The following is an 18,104-nucleotide window of genomic DNA, read 5'->3' as shown; positions in this document are numbered from 1 at the left end:
AACTTGATTGTAAATGTGTTTCTGAAAGGTATGTCTAAAGATATTTGTTTCTATTTTCAAAGAGACGGCTGCTGGGGCTTGACGCTAACAGTGTCTGTGATAGGCTATGGGTAAACAAGCAACGATTTTCATTCTGCTGGCCTGCACACCATGTCTAGAAGCCATACGGACCAGCGACTGAACAGCAATCAATTCACAATGTAACGCTACATTAATACTTATCAAGGTCACGTTTTACCGTCTTGTATTTAGGCAGGCTACGTGCCGCGCGGTGATTTTATCTGGCATTCTGTCTCGTCTTGTTCATTCTTAATGTGGCATTTTTAACCAACAATATAGTGCTTATAGCATCAGAAGTTGATGGGTAGAGCATAAACAGTACAAAATGTCATCATGCAACCGCCTATAATTTGACCACAATGGAAATAGCGCGCGAGGAGAGATCCCGCTGGAAGTCCGCTCCCTGACAGTTTCTGGGGATTCGGTAGGCTAGTTTAAAAGAACTGCAGAGACATTGCCGACTACAATACATGATTACCAGTTATTTTCAACCTTCACCGTGAGGTGCATGTTCCAGTAGTTGCTGAAGTTTTCCGGAGTTCCGAGGTCCAAAGTTGGCAGACGGCGCATACTGCACGCATGCGCTTCACAACACCGACCAGCTCCAAATAAGAGTTAAAAGAGAACGAGGTGAGTACCATTATTTACAGCAATAACGTCGCACACTTTTATTACTCAATAGAAACAACAGTCAAACTGATATAGCAGTCTTCTTTTGAAAGGGAGGATTTTATTTAGTCTAACTGTGATTTGGAACGGTATAGATAAATTGGTGAATCAAGTTTCTATTGAAGAAATAAAGCAAGCAAATCTCTCATTTAACGTGTAACAAATAACGCGTTGTATTGGTGAGTATTGAGTATTTTATGCAAACTAATTTGAAGTCCGTTGAAATGATTTTCCCCCCCGTTAAATACCGGGAAACTTATTTATTACAGATTGTCCTTAACTCGGCACATCAAGCCACAATGCTATCGCAATACCTAGCTACCACTAGTAGGAATAGAACCGTGAGCTAGCCAGAGAGCGGTTAGCTGGCTAGCTAGCGTAGCTATTGACTGGACTGTCTGAATGTAGCCTTCTGACATCTAGCTAGGAGCTAGTAAGCTGGGCTGACATTCCGTGACAAGGGGAAAGTAAAGAAAATGACTATGGTGAGGGAAAACACCAAATCTGTAAACCACAAGGTATACAATTGACTTCATTAGGCAGGCCGTGGCTCTGCATCACTTGTTAAAACCGATAACTTCAGTAATTTATATAGTTTAAACGTGTTGGTGGCCTCTTTCAATGCTCCGCCATTTTGTATAAGACGAATGCTAATCATGGGCGCTCTTACATACACTTTATTTATGGTCAGAATAAATTCGAGGTTTTAACTTGGAAACGTAAATCAACAGCTGTCAAACAGGTCATACTCAAGTTGACTTTGTTAGGGTGTACAATATTCAGTTCAACCGTCATTTTTTCGAAAAAGAGAGATGAACACGCGTCGAGACAAAAACGTTATATCGTGATATTATTTTGATCAAAATGTCTTTAACGACGATCATTTTGTAAAGAACATAGGTTTTTCATTTAAACGGAGATATTATATTTAATATAAGCAGTCCGTGTTGGTGCAAACAATCTATTTTTTGAGATATCGTAAAAACAAGGAAAAGACGAACTTGTTACTTTAACTTGTATTTGAAACACCCTTGCCGTTGTTTCACAACAGTATATAATTGGGTGACTGGTTATGTATACGTTTGTACTTATATGTTTGTGTCATTACACCTGTAAAACTAAAATATTGATTGTTTTGTCTGGAATTGGAAGTGCATGGTGTATTTTGCAATAGTCAACCCACAGTCGCCCTCTAGCGGTGATGCGGCTGTTGTACTTCACTTAACACGCGCTGGTAGAATTTGGGCAGGTAGCTGTCGGTTCTAAAATATAGGTACTGTGTTAGTTATACGAATTTAGTGATGATCCTTCTTGAGATTATTTACGTCAGCGCTTTACAAATTGTTGTTATAGCCGAATTATGTCTGAGGCCTGCAGTGCCAGTGCTGCTTTATGAAACCATCCAGCTAATCTAAATGGTGAAAGTAAGGACCCTTCACACCAGTGGACTGTGTTGTTGTCCTACAACATCTGGATGTCAAGGAGAAGCCTCAGCCTTGTCACAGCCATCTTGGCTTTAGCAGTCACACACTCACTGGTGCTCCCCTCTGCAGTGTCTCGGCTTGTTTGTGTCGTCATAAGTAACATGTGGGACACAATTGCTCAGTTCAGCTGTGTGATGGTGTCGTAGCTCAGGTGTGTGATGGTGTCGTAGCTCAGCTGTGTGATGGTGTCGTAGCTCAGCTGTGTGATGGTGTCGTAGCTCAGGTGTGTGATGGTGTCGTGTGATGGTGTCGTAGCTCAGGTGTGTGATGGTGTCGTAGCTCAGCTGTGTGATGGTGTCGTAGCTCAGGTGTGTGATGGTGTCGTAGCTCAGGTGTGTGATGGTGTCGTAGCTCAGGTGTGTGATGGTGTCGTAGCTCAGCTGTGTGATGGTGTCGTAGCTCAGCTGTGTGATGGTGTCATAGCTCAGCTGTGTGATGGTGTCGTAGCTCGGGTGTGTGATGGTGTCATAGCTCAGGTGTGTGATGGTGTCGTAGCTCAGCTGTGTGATGGTGTCGTGGTTCTAGGTGGGGAGTGGAGCAGGAAGAAATGACAGACACCCTGCCCAGCGATGCTCCTGTCCCGGGGGCAGACTTTGATATGATGAGTGCCCTGGACTGGCAAGACGGCATCGCCACCCTGCCTGGGAGCGACATCAAGGTACTGCGTGTGCGTGTCTCTGTGTGCGTGTCTCTGTGTGCGTGTCTCTGTGCAGTGTTTTCTCTAGGAAACTTAGACACCTTACATTCATAAAGTATGTTCTAAATGGCATAAATGCTACCAATTAATAATTGACGTAACAACTTATTGTAAATGGTCAGTAGCCTATCGATTAAGGTACTCGAAAGCATGTACACTGTCTGCTTCATTTGATCTTGATAGGCTAAGCATTCTGTAAAAAATAATAAAAATAAACCCACTATTTATAAATTAAACTACTTCTGCATAAAAATGCACTTAAAATACAAACGTGAGCAAAGGCAGCAATCGCTATCCAATCAACAGACAAGTGCAATTTAGCTATCCCGGGCAAGAATACAAACTACGAAAATCACCAGTTAACTTAATTTAAATTAGCAAGAACGATAGACCGATACAATAACAGGCTTAAATGAACTGACAACATAAGTTATACGACTTACAGTTCTCAAGGACTCACTCACGCAATCTCAACTGCGCTGTGAAGAGCGTGTCCTTGCTATTCTCCGACATGCGCTCTAACAGTCACGGCTGATAGACGGCCTGTCTTGTACAGCCCTGTTTCTAACCCTGTTTCTAACCCTGTTTCTAACCCTGTTTCTAACCCTGTTTCTGACCCTGTTTCTGACCCTGTTTCTAACCCTGTTTCTGACATCGTGGCTGCAGAAATGTAGCCGTGGCCGGCCGCCACGACAAAATCAACGTAGGGGAAACACGGCTGTGTGTGTGTCTGTCTGTGTGTGTGTCTGTGTGTGAGATTAACCAGGGCTATGTCTCAGTTTCGCATGACAGAATTTGGAACATTGGAGATAGTTACCGAAACGGAGGCCGAGACTAAGGCAGAGACCGCCCCCACATACAGTCCCACCCCTCCACCAAAGGCCCAATCAGAGCCTGGCACTGCCAGATCCCCAGCCAATCAGCTCCACACCCCTGCATTTGAGGGTAAAACAACTTTACAGTTCTATAAGTGGTTATGTCACAGTCATATATATTCATTCTGTCTATTTCACTTAACATTTATTTTGTTCTCTGCTGTGTGGCTCCAGCTTCAGGCCCAGTGCTTGTGTCTCTAGAAGAGGGCCCCACCATGGAGGGCCCCAGCGCGGAGGTGGGCCCCAGTGCGGAGGTGGGCCCCAGCGCGGAGGTGGGCCCCAGCGCGGAGGTGGGCCCCAGCGCGGAGGTGGGCCGCAAGGTGGAGCTGGCTCGCTGTATCTCCTGTGTGGGCTCAGGTGCTCAGGGCAGATTCTGCAGCTGTGTTTGTGCTCAGCCCTCCAGCGGAAGGTGAGGGGTTTCTGTCTTTAGTCATTTGTTGCTATCCTTTCTTTGTTTCTTTTCTTTCTTTCTGTCTCTCTCTCCCTCTTTTTCCCACTCACACACACATATAGGGCCCTTCCCTTAGCTTGTCTTAATTCACCCTCGGTGGTGTGAGAGTGGCGTGCTGCAGCCTCTCTGCTGTGTCTCCAGGTCCTCCCCTGGCGAGCCCAGGGAGAGAGAGGGGGCGGAGGGCGAGCGGCTGGGGAAACGAGTTCGCAAGAAGAGGAAGATCTACATGGACTCTGGTGACGAGGAGGAGGACAACCAGGAAGAGGAAGAGGTGAGGAAGAGACACGTCTGAATTATTTAGCTGAATCAACCAGTGAGCTCTAACACTTCCCTGTCTGCTTCTCTCTGTCTCTTAGGAGAAGAGCAAGGGCGGCAAAGGCCGGAGGGCTGCTAAACTGGCCAGGCTGGGTACGTCCACATACCTACGCTCTGTGGAGAGAGAGGGACGCCTAGATACCTACGCTCTGTGGAAAGAGAGGGATGCCTAGATACCTACGCTCTGTGGAGAGAGAGGGAGGGAGGGATGCCTAGATACCTACGCTCTGTGGAGAGAGAGGGACAGATGGTGGATAAGATAGATGGAGGTTTCACTGTTGTCAGAGGTTAGTTTGCACATGCTGTTGTTTGGACTGGTTCTAACCAGGTTCCTTTACCTGCTGGTCCCTCCCCTAGTGACTGCCCCGTCCAATAAGAAGCGAGCGTGGAGCTGGCCGGCCTACCTGGAAGAGGAGAGGGCTGTAGCTGCCCCTGTCAAGCTGTTCAAGGAGGTGAGGAGTACTGCAGACACTCATCCTCTCCCCTCTTCACTCACGGCATGCCAGCTGCAGGCGGTGCCACAAACAGCAGCAAATATGTGCCCTTGTTTTACAGCACCAGTCAGTCCCTCAGAGCAGGAATCTCTTCAAGGTGGGGATGAAACTGGAAGGGCTGGACCCCTGCCACCCTGCTCTCTTCTGTGTTCTTACAGTCGCTGAGGTGAGAAGGCACCACTCCTCATGTCTTCTTCCTACCAGAGCCTGTAGCTCTCTCTCTGTCTCACCCTCATCTCTCTGTCTCACCCTCATCTCTCTGTCTCACCCTCATCTCTCTGTCTCACCCTCATCTCTCTGTCTCTCCCTCATCTCTCTCTCTCACCCTCATCTCTCTCTCACCCTCATCCCTCTCTCTCACCCTCATCTCTCTCTCTCACCCTCATCCCTCTCTGTCTCACCCTCATCTCTCTCTGTCTCACCCTCTGCTCCTCAGATCCAGGGGTACCGGATCAGGCTCCACTTTGATGGGTACCCTGAGTGCTATGACTTCTGGGTAAATGCTGACTCGTGGGACGTGAAGCCTGCTGGCTGGTGTGAAAAAATGGGACACAAACTGCTGCTGCCAAAAGGTCTTCATCTATTTCTCTCTCTTTCTCTGTCTCTGTTTCTCTCTCTCTCACTCACTCTCACTCACACACACACACACACGTAGATTGCCATATACACACATACCTGTACTGGCCATAGACCACTAGTTGTGTGTGCTTCTGTGTTCTAGGTTGTAAGGATGGAGAATTTAACTGGAGCATGTATGTAAAGAACTGCAGGGGCCAACTGGCCCCCAAACACCTCTTCAAGAGCCTCAACACTGTACGTCTGCCACGCGTGTGTTAGTGGATGTGTGTCTGCCAGGCGTGTGTTAGTGGATGTGTGTCTGCCAGGCGTGTGTTAGTGGATGTGTGTCTGCCAGGCATGTGTTAGTGGATGTGTGTCTGCCAGGCGTGTTAGTGGATGTGTGTCTGCCAGGCATGTGTTAGTGGATGTGTGTCTGCCAGGCGTGTGTTAGTGGATGTGTGTCTGCCAGGCGTGTGTTAGTGGATGTGTGTCTGCCAGGCGTGTGTTAGTGGATGTGTGTCTGCCAGGCGTGTTAGTGGATGTGTGTCTGCCAGGCGTGTGTTAGTGGATGTGTGTCTGCCAGGCGTGTGTTAGTGGATGTGTGTCTGCCACGCGCGTGTTAGTGGATGTGTGTCTGCCAGGCGCGTGTTAGTGGATGTGTGTCTGCCAGGCGCGTTAGTGGATGTGTGTCTGCCAGGCGTGTTAGTGGATGTGTGTCTGCCAGGCGTGTGTTAGTGGATGTGTGTCTGCCAGGCGTGTTAGTGGATGTGTGTCTGCCAGGCGTGTGTTAGTGGATGTGTGTCTGCCAGGCATGTGTTAGTGGATGTGTGTCTGCCAGGCGTGTTAGTGGATGTGTGTCTGCCAGGCGTGTTAGTGGATGTGTGTCTGCCAGGCGTGTTAGTGGATGTGTGTCTGCCAGGCGTGTTAGTGGATGTGTGTCTGCCAGGCATGTGTTAGTGGATGTGTGTCTGCCAGGCGTGTTAGTGGATGTGTGTCTGCCAGGCGTGTTAGTGGATGTGTGTCTGCCAGGCGTGTGTTAGTGGATGTGTGTCTGCCAGGCGTGTTAGTGGATGTGTGTCTGCCAGGCGTGTTTGTTTGTGTGTGTCCGGCATTGACACGGCATCCATATACCACCAATTTTTGTGTGTGTGCCAAGGTTATAATCGTATAATCAAAAATGAACAAAATAACGAACACTAGGTGGTAAAAACATAACGAACACTAGGTGGTAAAAACATAACGAACACTAGGTGGTAAAAACATAACGAACACTAGGTGGTAAAAACATAACGAACACTAGGTGGTAAAAACATGGTTGTTAAATGAAATAAAAACACAAACTAGGCATTACAAAAAAACGATAACTAACCAAAATGGTATTGTCTGGTCGCAAAACTAACTTAAATAACATATAATTATAGAGTAAATAGTCCTTAGTTTTTGTCTTTGTCAATGTCTTTCATTGAACAAATAAGTTTACATTTATGACTGCGAACCCAGAATTTACCAGCCTGGCTGCCAGCCCAACTTAGCCCCGCCCACAAAAAAATGTGGTCGGGAAGTTGGGTCTGGGGGGGCACGTTTGGGGAAAAACTGCCGGAACAGGAGCTGTTCGGACCATTGAAATTGTCAGGGCGGGCTTTATACGATGATGGACAGATGATCAATAGTAACCAACCACGTCACCAAAGAGCGCTTGGGTTGAATTTGTTTTCAACAAACAACATATTACAACACACAACATACTACGTTGCTCTGATTGGTTGTAGGTCTATCCAATTGCGCAAAGAGGCATTTGTTTTACGAGTTCGGTTGAAACATGCCCCGTAGTACAGCAGTGCTTTCACCGGCCAACCGATAGCTGCTGGTTACTAAATACGCAGGAACACCACAAACGGGAGGAAGCGTTGGTTAATATGTTAATACTAAAGACTAAAACTAACACTAACACTAATAAAAACTAAAGCTAAGCATTTTCAAAAAATAGAAACTAAACTAGAAAACGCGCTATTAAAACTAAACTGAATTTGAAAACAAAAAGTCAAATGAAATAAAAATGCAAAACTATAATAACCTTGGCGTGTGCGTGTGCGTGCGTGTGTGTGTGTGACTGTGTGTGTGTGTGTGACTGTGTGTGTGTGTGTGTGTGTGACTGTGTGTGTGTGTGTGTGTGTGTGTAGTCGGTGACTCCCTCGGGGTTCCGTGCGGGGATGAAGCTGGAGGCGGTGGACAGGAAGAACCCGTCTCTGATCTGCGTAGCGACCATCTCTGCTGTCGTAGACAACAGACTACTCATTCACTTTGATAACTGGGATGACACCTATGACTACTGGTGAGACACAGACTGAAGTGTGTGCGTGTGTGTGTGTGTGAGCGAGCAGACATGGGCTTCCTGTGCCCTGCCTCAGTGTGTTCACTCTGCCCTGCCTCAGTGTGTTCACTCTGCCCTGCCTCAGTGTGTTCACTCTGCCCTGCCTCAGTGTGTTCACTCTGCCCTGCCTCAGTGTGTTCACTCTGCCCTGCCTCAGTGTGTTCACTCTGCCCTGCCTCAGTGTGTTCACTCTGCCCTGCCTCAGTGTGTTCACTCTGCCCTGCCTCAGTGTGTTCACTCTGCCCTGCCTCAGTGTGTTCACTCTGCCCTGCCTCAGTGTGTTCACTCTGCCCTGCCTCAGTGTGTTCACTCTGCCCTGCCTCAGTGTGTTCACTCTGCCCTGCCTCAGTGTGTTCACTCTGCCCTGCCTCAGTGTGTTCACTCTGCCCTGCCTCAGTGTGTTCACTCTGCCCTGCCTCAGTGTGTTCACTCTGCCCTGCCTCAGTGTGTTCACTCTGCCCTGCCTCAGTGTGTTCACTCTGCCCTGCCTCAGTGTGTTCACTCTGCCCTGCCTCAGTGTGTTCACTCTGCCCTGCCTCAGTGTGTTCACTCTGCCCTGCCTCAGTGTGTTCACTCTGCCCTGCCTCAGTGTGTTCACTCTGCCCTGCCTCAGTGTGTTCACTCTGCCCTGCCTCAGTGTGTTCACTCTGCCCTGCCTCAGTGTGTTCACTCTGCCCTGCCTCAGTGTGTGCCCTGCCTCAGTGTGTTCACTCTGCCCTGCCTCAGTGTGTTCACTCTGCCCTGCCTCAGTGTGTTCACTCTGCCCTGCCTCAGTGTGTTCACTCTGCCCTGCCTCAGTGTGTGCCCTGCCTCAGTGTGTTCCCTGCCTCAGTGTGGGTTTGTGTCCAGGTGTGAACCCAGCAGTCCTTACATCCACCCTGTGGGCTACTGTGAGGAGGCAGAGCTAACCCTCACCACACCAGCTGGTAACACTCGACTTACACCCACAATCACATCTACAAACCATGCAGCAGTTACTGTAGCAGTAAGTTAGGCTCAGTTAGTTCTGTAGGCTGAGAGTGTTTTGTCTTGACTGGTTGACTGAATGTCTATCCTCAGAGTACAAACAGCCCAAGAGCTTCTCCTGGGAGAGATACCTGGAGGAGACTGGTACTCAAGCTGCCCCTGCACGCGCTTTCAAACAGGTGACATTCACTCTGGCACACACACCACACCTCCCTCCTGTTGTGCGGTTGGTGATGGTGTGTATGTGTGTGTGTGTTAGAGGCCACCTCACGGGTTCCAGGTTGGGATGAGGCTGGAGGCCGTGGATAAGAGGAATCCCATGCTCATCCGTGTAGCAACCATCGCCGAGGTGGAGGACCACCGACTGAAGGTGCAGTGTTTTCCTCAGCGTGACGGAGGGAGGGAGGGAGACATGTTGGGGAGTTCCATTATGAACCTTTGTCTCAGCAGTTTACAGTTGTCTCCCTTGCTCCTATTCACACACACACAGATCCATTTTGATGGCTGGAGTAGGGAATATGACTACTGTGTGGAGGCCGACAGCCCTGACCTGCATCCTGTGGGCTGGTGTCAGAAGACAGGGCACCCCCTGCAACACCCCAATGGTGAGACACACACCCTCTGATGTCTGAGGTGTGTGTGTGTGTGTGTAGTGAGGTAGGTGTGTGTGTGGTGACTCTCCATGGTGTGTTGCAGGCTCCACAGACGTGGTGCTCCTCCCAGGCCAGGGCTGTCCTACCCCAGGATGCAATGGGGTCGGACACATCCGGGGGCCGCGCTACGGAACACATTACACGTCAGTAACACACTACATGTCAGTAACATGCTACACGTTAGTAGCATGCTACATGCTATGGATTACACTACACATCAGTAACATGCTACACGTCAGTAACATTCTACACGTCAGTAACACGCTACATGCTATGGATCACACTACACATCAGTAACATGCTACACGTCAGTAACATTCTACATGCTTTGGATCACACTACACTTCAGTAACATGCTACACGCTATGGATCAAACTACACATCAGGAACACGCTACGCGCTATGGATCACACTACACGTCAGTAACACGCTACACTATGGATCACACTACACTTTAGTAACATGCTACACGTCATCAACATGCTACATGTCAGTAACATCCTACACGTCAGTAACATGCTATACGTCAGTAACATGCAACATACTATGGATCACACTACACTTCAGTAACATGCTACACATCAGTAACACGCTACATGCTATGGATCACACTACACTTCAGTAACATGCTACACATCAGTAACACGCTACATGCTATGGATCACACTACACTTCAGTAACATGCTACACGTCATCAACATGCTACATGTCAGTAACATGCTACACGTCAGTGACATGCTATACGTCAGTAACACGCTACATGCTATGGATCACACTACACTTTAGTAACATACTACATGCTAACATGTACATGCCAACATGTCAGTAACATGTGCAAGTTTTACGTGGCACATGCTTGTTGGATTCTCATTGTGAGTGTCAGTTTGACTTGAGGCCGAGTCTGAAAGTGTTGTATCTCCAGGCAGGTGAGCTGCCCCTACTCAGAGATGAACCTGAACAAAGAGGGGCTGGTTCCTGACCGTCTGAGTGGAGAACGACCCACCGCCATCAGCGGGCCTCATCACCGCGTTAGACGGCCAGACCTCCAGACGCACACGCCCACCACACCGACACACACGCCCGCCACACCAGAGCTGCCCGAGGCTGCAGAGGATTCTCCTCAGAACAGGTGATTCTAGTTCGCCTCGATGCCATGAGCACCAGCACTTCTCGTGTGTGTAGCTGGTTTTCATGCAGACGTGTGTGTGTGTTGCTAGGAGACTTACCGTGGAGGGGGAGCGTTCTGTGCGCAGCAGCCAGTCGGACCCACCGGGGGCAGCACCGGGGGAAGCACCGAGGGAAGCACCGGGGGAAGCACCGGGGGCAGTACCGGGGGCAGCCAGTGAGAGCGGCCATAACGGCCCTCGACCTAAGAGGTACAAGCCAGTCTTCAACTGCCCCACACAGCTCTCTGTTTGTAAGACAGGAAACTTTCTCATATCAGCATCTGAACTGGATTTCTTGGTGTGGTTTACATAATGTGTTCTTTTATCGGTTCCCCAACAGGTCAGCTCTAGTCCCTAAATACCTGAAGCTGCACTTGGTGAAGCAGGAGGGAGGAGGAGAGGGCAAAGGTAGCTGTCTCCTTTCCTTGTTGACATGTTGTGAGATCAGTGTTTCTGCACATGAGCTGGAGAAATTGCCACTCTTTCCGTCACTCCCTCTCCTCTCCTCTCCAGGGTCCCAGTCTCTCCAGCAGGCCCTCCATGAGTCTGTGTTCTCCCCAGGCGTCTCCTCCCCCCCCCCCCATAGGGTGTTGCTGTGCTGGGACAAACACTGCCAGCTGCTCCCTGAGGTGCTGGGACTCACCGCCAAAAGAGTTGCCGGCTGGAGCGCTGAGGAGGTCTGACCACACACCCTGACAACAGCCTGCAAAAGTTACTTCCATGTTACGGGAAAAAACATTTTATTCAAGTGTTATCAGAAGTGTAATATGATGATGTATGTTGGGACAGGTGGCCAGTTTTGTCCGAGGGCTCCCAGGCTGCAAGGAGCATGCTGCTACCTTCAGAACAGAGGTGGGTCTACTGCCACACACACACACACAGGCAAGACCGTGGTGTGGCAGGAACTGATGGCGTGTCCGTGTGTCTTTGCAGCAGATAGATGGCGAGGCGTTCCTGCTGCTCACCCAATCAGACATTGTTAAGATCCTGTCAATCAAACTAGGCCCCGCCTTGAAGATCTACAACTCCATCCTCATGCTGAAGAATGCTGACGAGGAGTAGAGACCAGGGAGACGTCTCCAGGGTCCTCATGAGGAGAGACCAGGGAGACGTATCCAGGGTCCTCATTGGGGGAGAGACCAGGGAGACGTCTCCAGGGTCCTCATGAGGAGAGACCAGGGAGACGTATCCAGGGTCCTCATTGGGGGAGAGACCAGGGAGACGTCTCCAGGGTCCTCATGTCGGAGGTTTTTGACGGTCAGTCAAGGAAAAAACAACCCAGTAGACTGTGTGGCTGGGTGACCCTGCATCACAGGAATGGAGACCAGACAAGACTTCTAACAGACACACCTTCTACAGGAGGGACATACTGTAACAAAGATCTCTTTAATTTATTTGAATGTTTTCTGGATGATCAAGAATTTACTTGCTGGCACCTTTTGAGGCTTTTAAGTGCTGAATAACATTGGGTTTGATTTCATATAAATGTTATAGTGATAATGAATTTGGTCTAATTTTCAATTAAAAGAAATGTTGCCGCACTGAACAAATGGAACAATTTATGTTCATAATGTGTTGCTTTTACTTGAATCTTTGTTTTTTATGGCTGCAAGAACAAGCTAGAGCATTGTGGTCAGAGCTGCTGGTGAAACAGCAGGGGGCAGCAGAGCTGCTGGTGAAACAGCAGGGGGGGGCAGAGCTGCTGGTGAAACAGCAGGGGGCAGCAGAGCTGCTGGTGAAACAGCAGGGGGCAGCAGAGCTGCTGGTGAAACAGCAGGGGGCAGCAGAGCTGCTGGTGAAACAGCAGGGGGCAGCAGAGCTGCTGGTGAAACAGCAGGGGGCAGCAGAGCTGCTGGTGAAACAGCAGGGGGCAGCAGAGCTGCTGGTGAAACAGCAGGGGGCAGCAGAGCTGCTGGTGAAACAGCAGGGGGCAGCAGAGCTGCTGGTGAAACAGCAGGGGGCAGCAGAGCTGCTGGTGAAACAGCAGGGGGGGGAGGAGGGATCGTAGACAATACAGGCGTGTGTGTGCGAGTGTGTTTATATATGAGGATGTAATTTCCTGACTGCTCCTTCATGTTTCTCCTGCTGTTTATGTTGAAAGGATGATGATATGTGATCAACCAGAAGACAAGCAGGCAGCTTGGGACAGCTAAAGAAAAGAAAAATGGCTTCTTTGAATTTTATGTCAGTTAATGAATGTTGATGAATTTGAATATGCAGATGACTCCTTGTTTTAATGAATATAGTTTTGTTATTTTAGGTGTTTCTATGGTGATGTAAATCTGGCACAGACGCAAAGCTTCATTTGAACTGACAACCTGCATTAGTGACTAACCCTAACCCAACCTCCAGTCAGAAGGACTTCTGAACATTGGTGCAAATAATAAATTATCATCTCTAAGAAGTGTTCACAGAATTAAAAAAATATACAAATTGTGCTTTGCACCTCAATGTAAAAAGTTTGTAAAAATGTTCAGCATTTTTTGCCTGTGTAATATGATACATGTATCTCAGTTCAGTGAGTTAGAATATGTACATAATATTACTTTTTTTCTTCAAAAGGATATATGTATGTATTATTTAAGGGGTTCGGATATTCATTTTTTCTTTGTGAAGTTGATTGTCAGATGGAATTTGAGTGAATGGAATAAAGGATGAACACTGCCTGTGTGGTCAACAGTTTCTCTTTCTGACTCAGACGCCGTCTGACCCTGGACTAGCGTCACAGCTCACTGACAGGTCAGCTGGTTGTTCCTCTGCGTATCTTCAGTGTTCAGTCTTAGCAAGACCTCACACAAAGCACACACACTTATTTCGAAGTCTGCGTGCGTCTAACACCTAAGTTGGTCTGTGATGTTCCTCCAGACCTCACCTCCACACAGCCCTCTCTCCTCCCACACAGCCCTCTCTCCTCCCACACAGCCCTCTCTCCTCCCACACAGCCCTCTCTCCTCCCACACAGCCCTCTCTCCTCCCACACAGCCCTCTCTCCTCCCACACAGCCCTCTCTCCTCCCACACAGCCCTCTCTCCTCCCACACAGCCCTCTCTCCTCCCACACAGCCCTCTCTCCTCCCACACAGCCCTCTCTCCCACACAGCCCTCTCTCCTCCTACACAGCCCTCTCTCCTCCTACACAGCCCTCTCTCCTCCCACACAGCCCTCTCTCCTCCTACACAGCCCTCTCTCCTCCCACACAGCCCTCTCTCCTCCTACACAGCCCTCTCTCCTACACAGCCCTCTCTCCCACACAGCCCTCTCTCCCACACAGCCCTCTCTCCTCCCACACAGCCCTCTCTCCTCCCACACAGCCCTCTCTCCTCCCACACAGCCCTCTCTCCTCCCACACAGCCCTCTCTCCTCCTACACAGCCCTCTCTCCTCCTACACAGCCCTCTCTCCCACACAGCCCTCTCTCCTCCCACACAGCCCTCTCTCCTCCCACACAGCCCTCTCTCCTCCCACACAGCCCTCTCTCCTCCCACACAGCCCTCTCTCCTCCTACACAGCCCTCTCTCCCACACAGCCCTCTCTCCTCCCACACAGCCCTCTCTCCTCCTACACAGCCCTCTTTCCTACATAGCCCTCTCTCCTACACAGCCCTCTCTCCTCCCACACAGCCCTCTCTCCCACACAGCCCTCTCTCCCACACAGCCCTCTCTCCTACACAGCCCTCTCTCCTACACAGCCCTCTCCCCCGGGACAGCTTAGTACGGTGCTAACTAATAATAACCAGATTCACCGTGGGACTGTTAAGAGTGGCCAGCGGTTCCCACGACCCTTCAACCACACACCCAACTAGAGCCCTGATTCTTCGAGGGGATACACATAGAAACAGACATACATACACTCACACACGGCACCAACACATAGCCTGCTTCGTTTTAAATCATAATGGCATTAGAGTACCCCTTACTCAAGGCTTAGTTTACTGCTAAAGCCACAAGAAGAAGAGATCATATGTTAAGCCGCGTGCGCTGTACTGGTTCCAAGAATAACCCAAGGATGGATAGATCTTAATCTAAGAAACTGGGTGAAACTCCGGAGAAACAGGAATGAAGAGGGAGGGAGAAAGACAGGACAACGAAGGTTGTGACAGAGGAAGTAACGGGCCCATGAGCTGTTAAATAGTTTTAGTGATGCGATCAGGAAATGTCACAGACGGAATTACGCGCAAACCAAGGCAAGTACCATAAACTTGATCAAACATGGTAGCGGAACGATTGTCGGGAAAAAACGAACGCTGGAATAACCTACGGGTGACGATTCTTCGTGCTCTAAACAAGACAACCCGTCTCCTCTTGTCGTCAAACTGTCTCCTTCTTGTCTTGTTGTCAAACGACTTTGTGAAGCAAACTCTGCACAAACTTTCCTATATATTTTTTCTGACCATTTCGGCAAATGTAATTTTTTGGGGGAGGGCGTTAATAGTTATCATTATATATCTTATTTGTCTTTAATATGCATTATACATAAATGTGAGTCAGAATTTTCCTTGAATCATTATCAAACATTAAATCACAAAATCGGCTTAGGGGTTGGTTGGTTCGTGCACCATGTGACTCTTGTCATCTGCTTGGCTCAATATTCAGTATCGTGTGACTGTTTTGAAAAGATTAATCACGATGCAATGCTTGTCATGAGTGTTGCAACACGTCAGCAACAGTGACTGCAGGCTTGTTAAGTCCTCTGGGGGGTTTAGGAGCAGCCCTGGGGTCAGGAGAGACACTCCCACTGTCCCCTGGTATTCCCTGTTGTGTGTGCCAAGTAAACTCTGTTTTAACCCCCCACCTCGACAGCCTGTAGGTAGAGGATGACGGCCGCCGGGACCAGTGGAGCAGTGAGTTCCATCTGTTCCCCAGAATCCTCACACTCATCGGTATCTCCACACCCTGGTACTCAATGGCCACAGCTGCCTTGTTGTAGACGGAAGGAGGAGGAGGAGACAGTCAGGCTGCGTCTGCGCTCTGCCCCGGGGGCCTGGGTCCTGCTGGGTGTGCTGGTGGTGCTGGTGGGGTTGGGTGTAGCTGTGGCCGGCTACGCCTCCTCCAGCCCTAACCCCGTGGGCGGGCGTGCCAGCTCCCACAGTGAGCGCATGAAGCTGCTGGGTCCCATCGTGATGGGTGTGGGCCTGTTCATCTTTATCTGTGCTGGGACGCTGCTGTACGAGAACCGCGACCGTGAGCAGCGCGAGCTGGAAGCTCTGGAGCACCTGTGCCGGCAGGAGAGCCGGGACAGACAACCCTGTGAAGACGTGGAACAGGGAGACCAGAGCCAGTCCTTTCAGAGTCTCTTCCCCCCCGATGAAGACCTGCCCCCCCCACTGGCCCCCACCAGGCCCCCCAAGACCGGCCGTGTCACCAACCCCCCCCCTGAGGACCAGCCCCCCCCTGAGCTCCCAGGACTGCTGTGTGGGAAGGAGGGGGATGGGTGGGGAGCAGAGGGAGGGAAAGGGGGGGAGAGTGGGGGGGGGTCAAACTTGCTGACCCAGGTTCTCCACCATCAGGACCCCCCATCCTCCTCCCCATCACCCTCTCCCTGCCCCTCTCCCCACTCAGACTCCTGCAACTCCAGTGAGGTCAACTAGAACTTCCGCAGACATTCTCTGCTCTACACGGATGTAGCCCAGTGACCCTCTTCTTCCTGCTGCCTGATGTCTTTCTGAGTTAATGGATACTTAATCCTGAGGAACGACTCACATATTACAACCATCTTGCAATCTGGGGAGAATGAAACCAGAACAATGAAAGCATATGCATAATCTGATCCTCACCATGCCTTTAAAAACAAACAACCCTTAATGCTCTTGTACAAATCAAACACTGGTTGCCACTATCTCTAAAACCCTCCTATGGGGTCAATGTCTTGTGTTTGCTACACTCGTCAGGAGGGGCTTGTGTTTAGGCTACATAAGAGGAATTACACCCAACCTGGCAAGCGGACTGAGAAATGTGTGTTCTCACGGCCTTCTATTCCCAAACATGGGAAGCTACAGTAGTTTAACATTGTGCAGAACATAATGTCTTCATCAGATTCGTCATGGTTTGTGGTAACATCTTTGTTCATATAGCTATTTGGACAACCTGAGACATATCTATTCATTTTCCCTCTATCACAATCTTCTTAACATAAACTTGAAGTCAGTGGTGGAAAAAACACTGTTTGAATTCTTTAAGGCTGTCCACAAACTGGGGTGTGTTTGTCTGGATGAAACCAGCCGCCCCGGGATCAGACTTAGTAAGTACGGGAAGAGAGAGGGAGGGATTTTAATGATCCTGAGCATTCTCCTGCAGTCTTTAATGACCTCCAGCAGCAGACTGGGGTTTTTTAGTTTCTACTGAAGGACCGCAGACTGTTTCCTCTCTTTAAGAACTGAGATTCTGCTGTTCATATGAGGTAGGAGGTCCAAGACTGGCACATTGCCAGCACACCATCACCTCTCTCTTCCACACACACACACACACACACACACACACACACACACACACACACACACACACACACACACACACACACACACACACACACACACACACACACACACACACACACACACACACACACACACACACACACACACACACACACACGATGTCGGAAGCAGAGACGATTTTTGACTTTAGTTAATACACCCTTCAACACCGCTCTCCATCATGATTCACTCACACCCACATGTATACCACTGACTTACATACCTCATCATTGGTTATGTTTTATATTATTATTTGTGTAACGGATTAATAAATGACCACAGCAGAAAGTCCTCTAACGCATGTTCCCCTTTTTTCTGTCGCAAACACTGAGCCGGATTCGTGACAAATTTAGGCATTTAGCTCCATAGACTCCCATTCATTTTGCACTCGACCGCGATGACGAGAGAAGGAACCTCCTCAGCCTAGCTGATGTTCTACAGCTACTCCAGTGTATAGTTTGGCCTACAACAAAGATTTAAGATGTTGCTGCAGTAGGCCTATCTGCGACTAGACCACCATCGATAGTGATCTGTGAGCATGAAGACAAACACACAAGCCGTCCGCAGGGCCGGATTAACCATTAGGGCAACTGGGCACTTGCCCAGGGGTGACATAAGGGGCCCTGGAGCATGTCAACTAAAATTTGATATCACGTTATAAACGCAGTCCTAACTTTCCTTGACGTGAATACTTTATTGCAACTCGTTCGATCAAAATATTATGTTTAAGACGTCAAACACAGTGTTTGTGTAGTCTCGTCGCCAGTGCCGCCGCTCCTATAACGCGGACTACGGGCTGTGCGTAGGGCACCAACTCCTGAGGGGGCACCAAGAAATAGCGAACTGAAAAATCATCATAATTATAAAATACTTAT

General features: G+C 49.3%; 2 protein-coding genes across 6 annotated transcripts; both read left to right on the top strand.

The window, feature by feature from the left end:
- Positions 1–512: 512 nt before the first annotated feature.
- On the top strand, positions 513–13,423 carry l3mbtl1b (L3MBTL histone methyl-lysine binding protein 1b). 5 transcript variants are annotated; one of them, XM_084669071.1, is made up of 22 exons: positions 513–690; positions 2,739–2,871; positions 3,690–3,855; positions 3,960–4,194; positions 4,378–4,507; positions 4,593–4,644; positions 4,909–5,003; positions 5,107–5,211; positions 5,482–5,617; positions 5,767–5,858; positions 7,784–7,935; positions 8,824–8,900; positions 9,034–9,119; positions 9,200–9,310; positions 9,431–9,545; positions 9,637–9,736; positions 10,516–10,722; positions 10,811–10,969; positions 11,100–11,167; positions 11,273–11,436; positions 11,549–11,611; positions 11,696–13,423. In XM_084669071.1, the coding sequence occupies exons 2-22, from the start codon at positions 2,761–2,763 to the stop codon at positions 11,819–11,821; spliced, it is 2,550 nt and encodes an 849-aa protein (XP_084525197.1). In that variant the 5' UTR covers positions 513–690; positions 2,739–2,760; the 3' UTR covers positions 11,822–13,423. The 5 variants fall into 5 exon arrangements, with proteins under 5 accessions (XP_084525197.1, XP_084525193.1, XP_084525194.1 ...); XM_084669067.1 differs by having other exon boundaries at positions 516–690; positions 11,693–13,423; XM_084669068.1 differs by lacking the exon at positions 513–690 and adding an exon at positions 717–908 and having other exon boundaries at positions 11,693–13,423.
- Positions 13,424–15,144: 1,721 nt separating this feature from the next.
- Positions 15,145–17,514, top strand: LOC146301711 (uncharacterized). The gene has a single exon (XM_084671475.1). The coding sequence runs from the start codon at positions 15,571–15,573 to the stop codon at positions 16,342–16,344; it is 774 nt and encodes a 257-aa protein (XP_084527601.1). The 5' UTR covers positions 15,145–15,570; the 3' UTR covers positions 16,345–17,514.
- Positions 17,515–18,104: the final 590 nt, after the last annotated feature.

Source organism: Hypomesus nipponensis, chromosome 2, assembly GCF_054491055.1.
Source record: "Hypomesus nipponensis isolate SF chromosome 2, ASM5449105v1, whole genome shotgun sequence".
NCBI lineage: Eukaryota > Metazoa > Chordata > Actinopteri > Osmeriformes > Osmeridae > Hypomesus > Hypomesus nipponensis.
The sequence above is the reverse complement of the archived record's forward strand: the minus strand, read 5'-3'. Positions and strand labels throughout refer to the sequence as shown.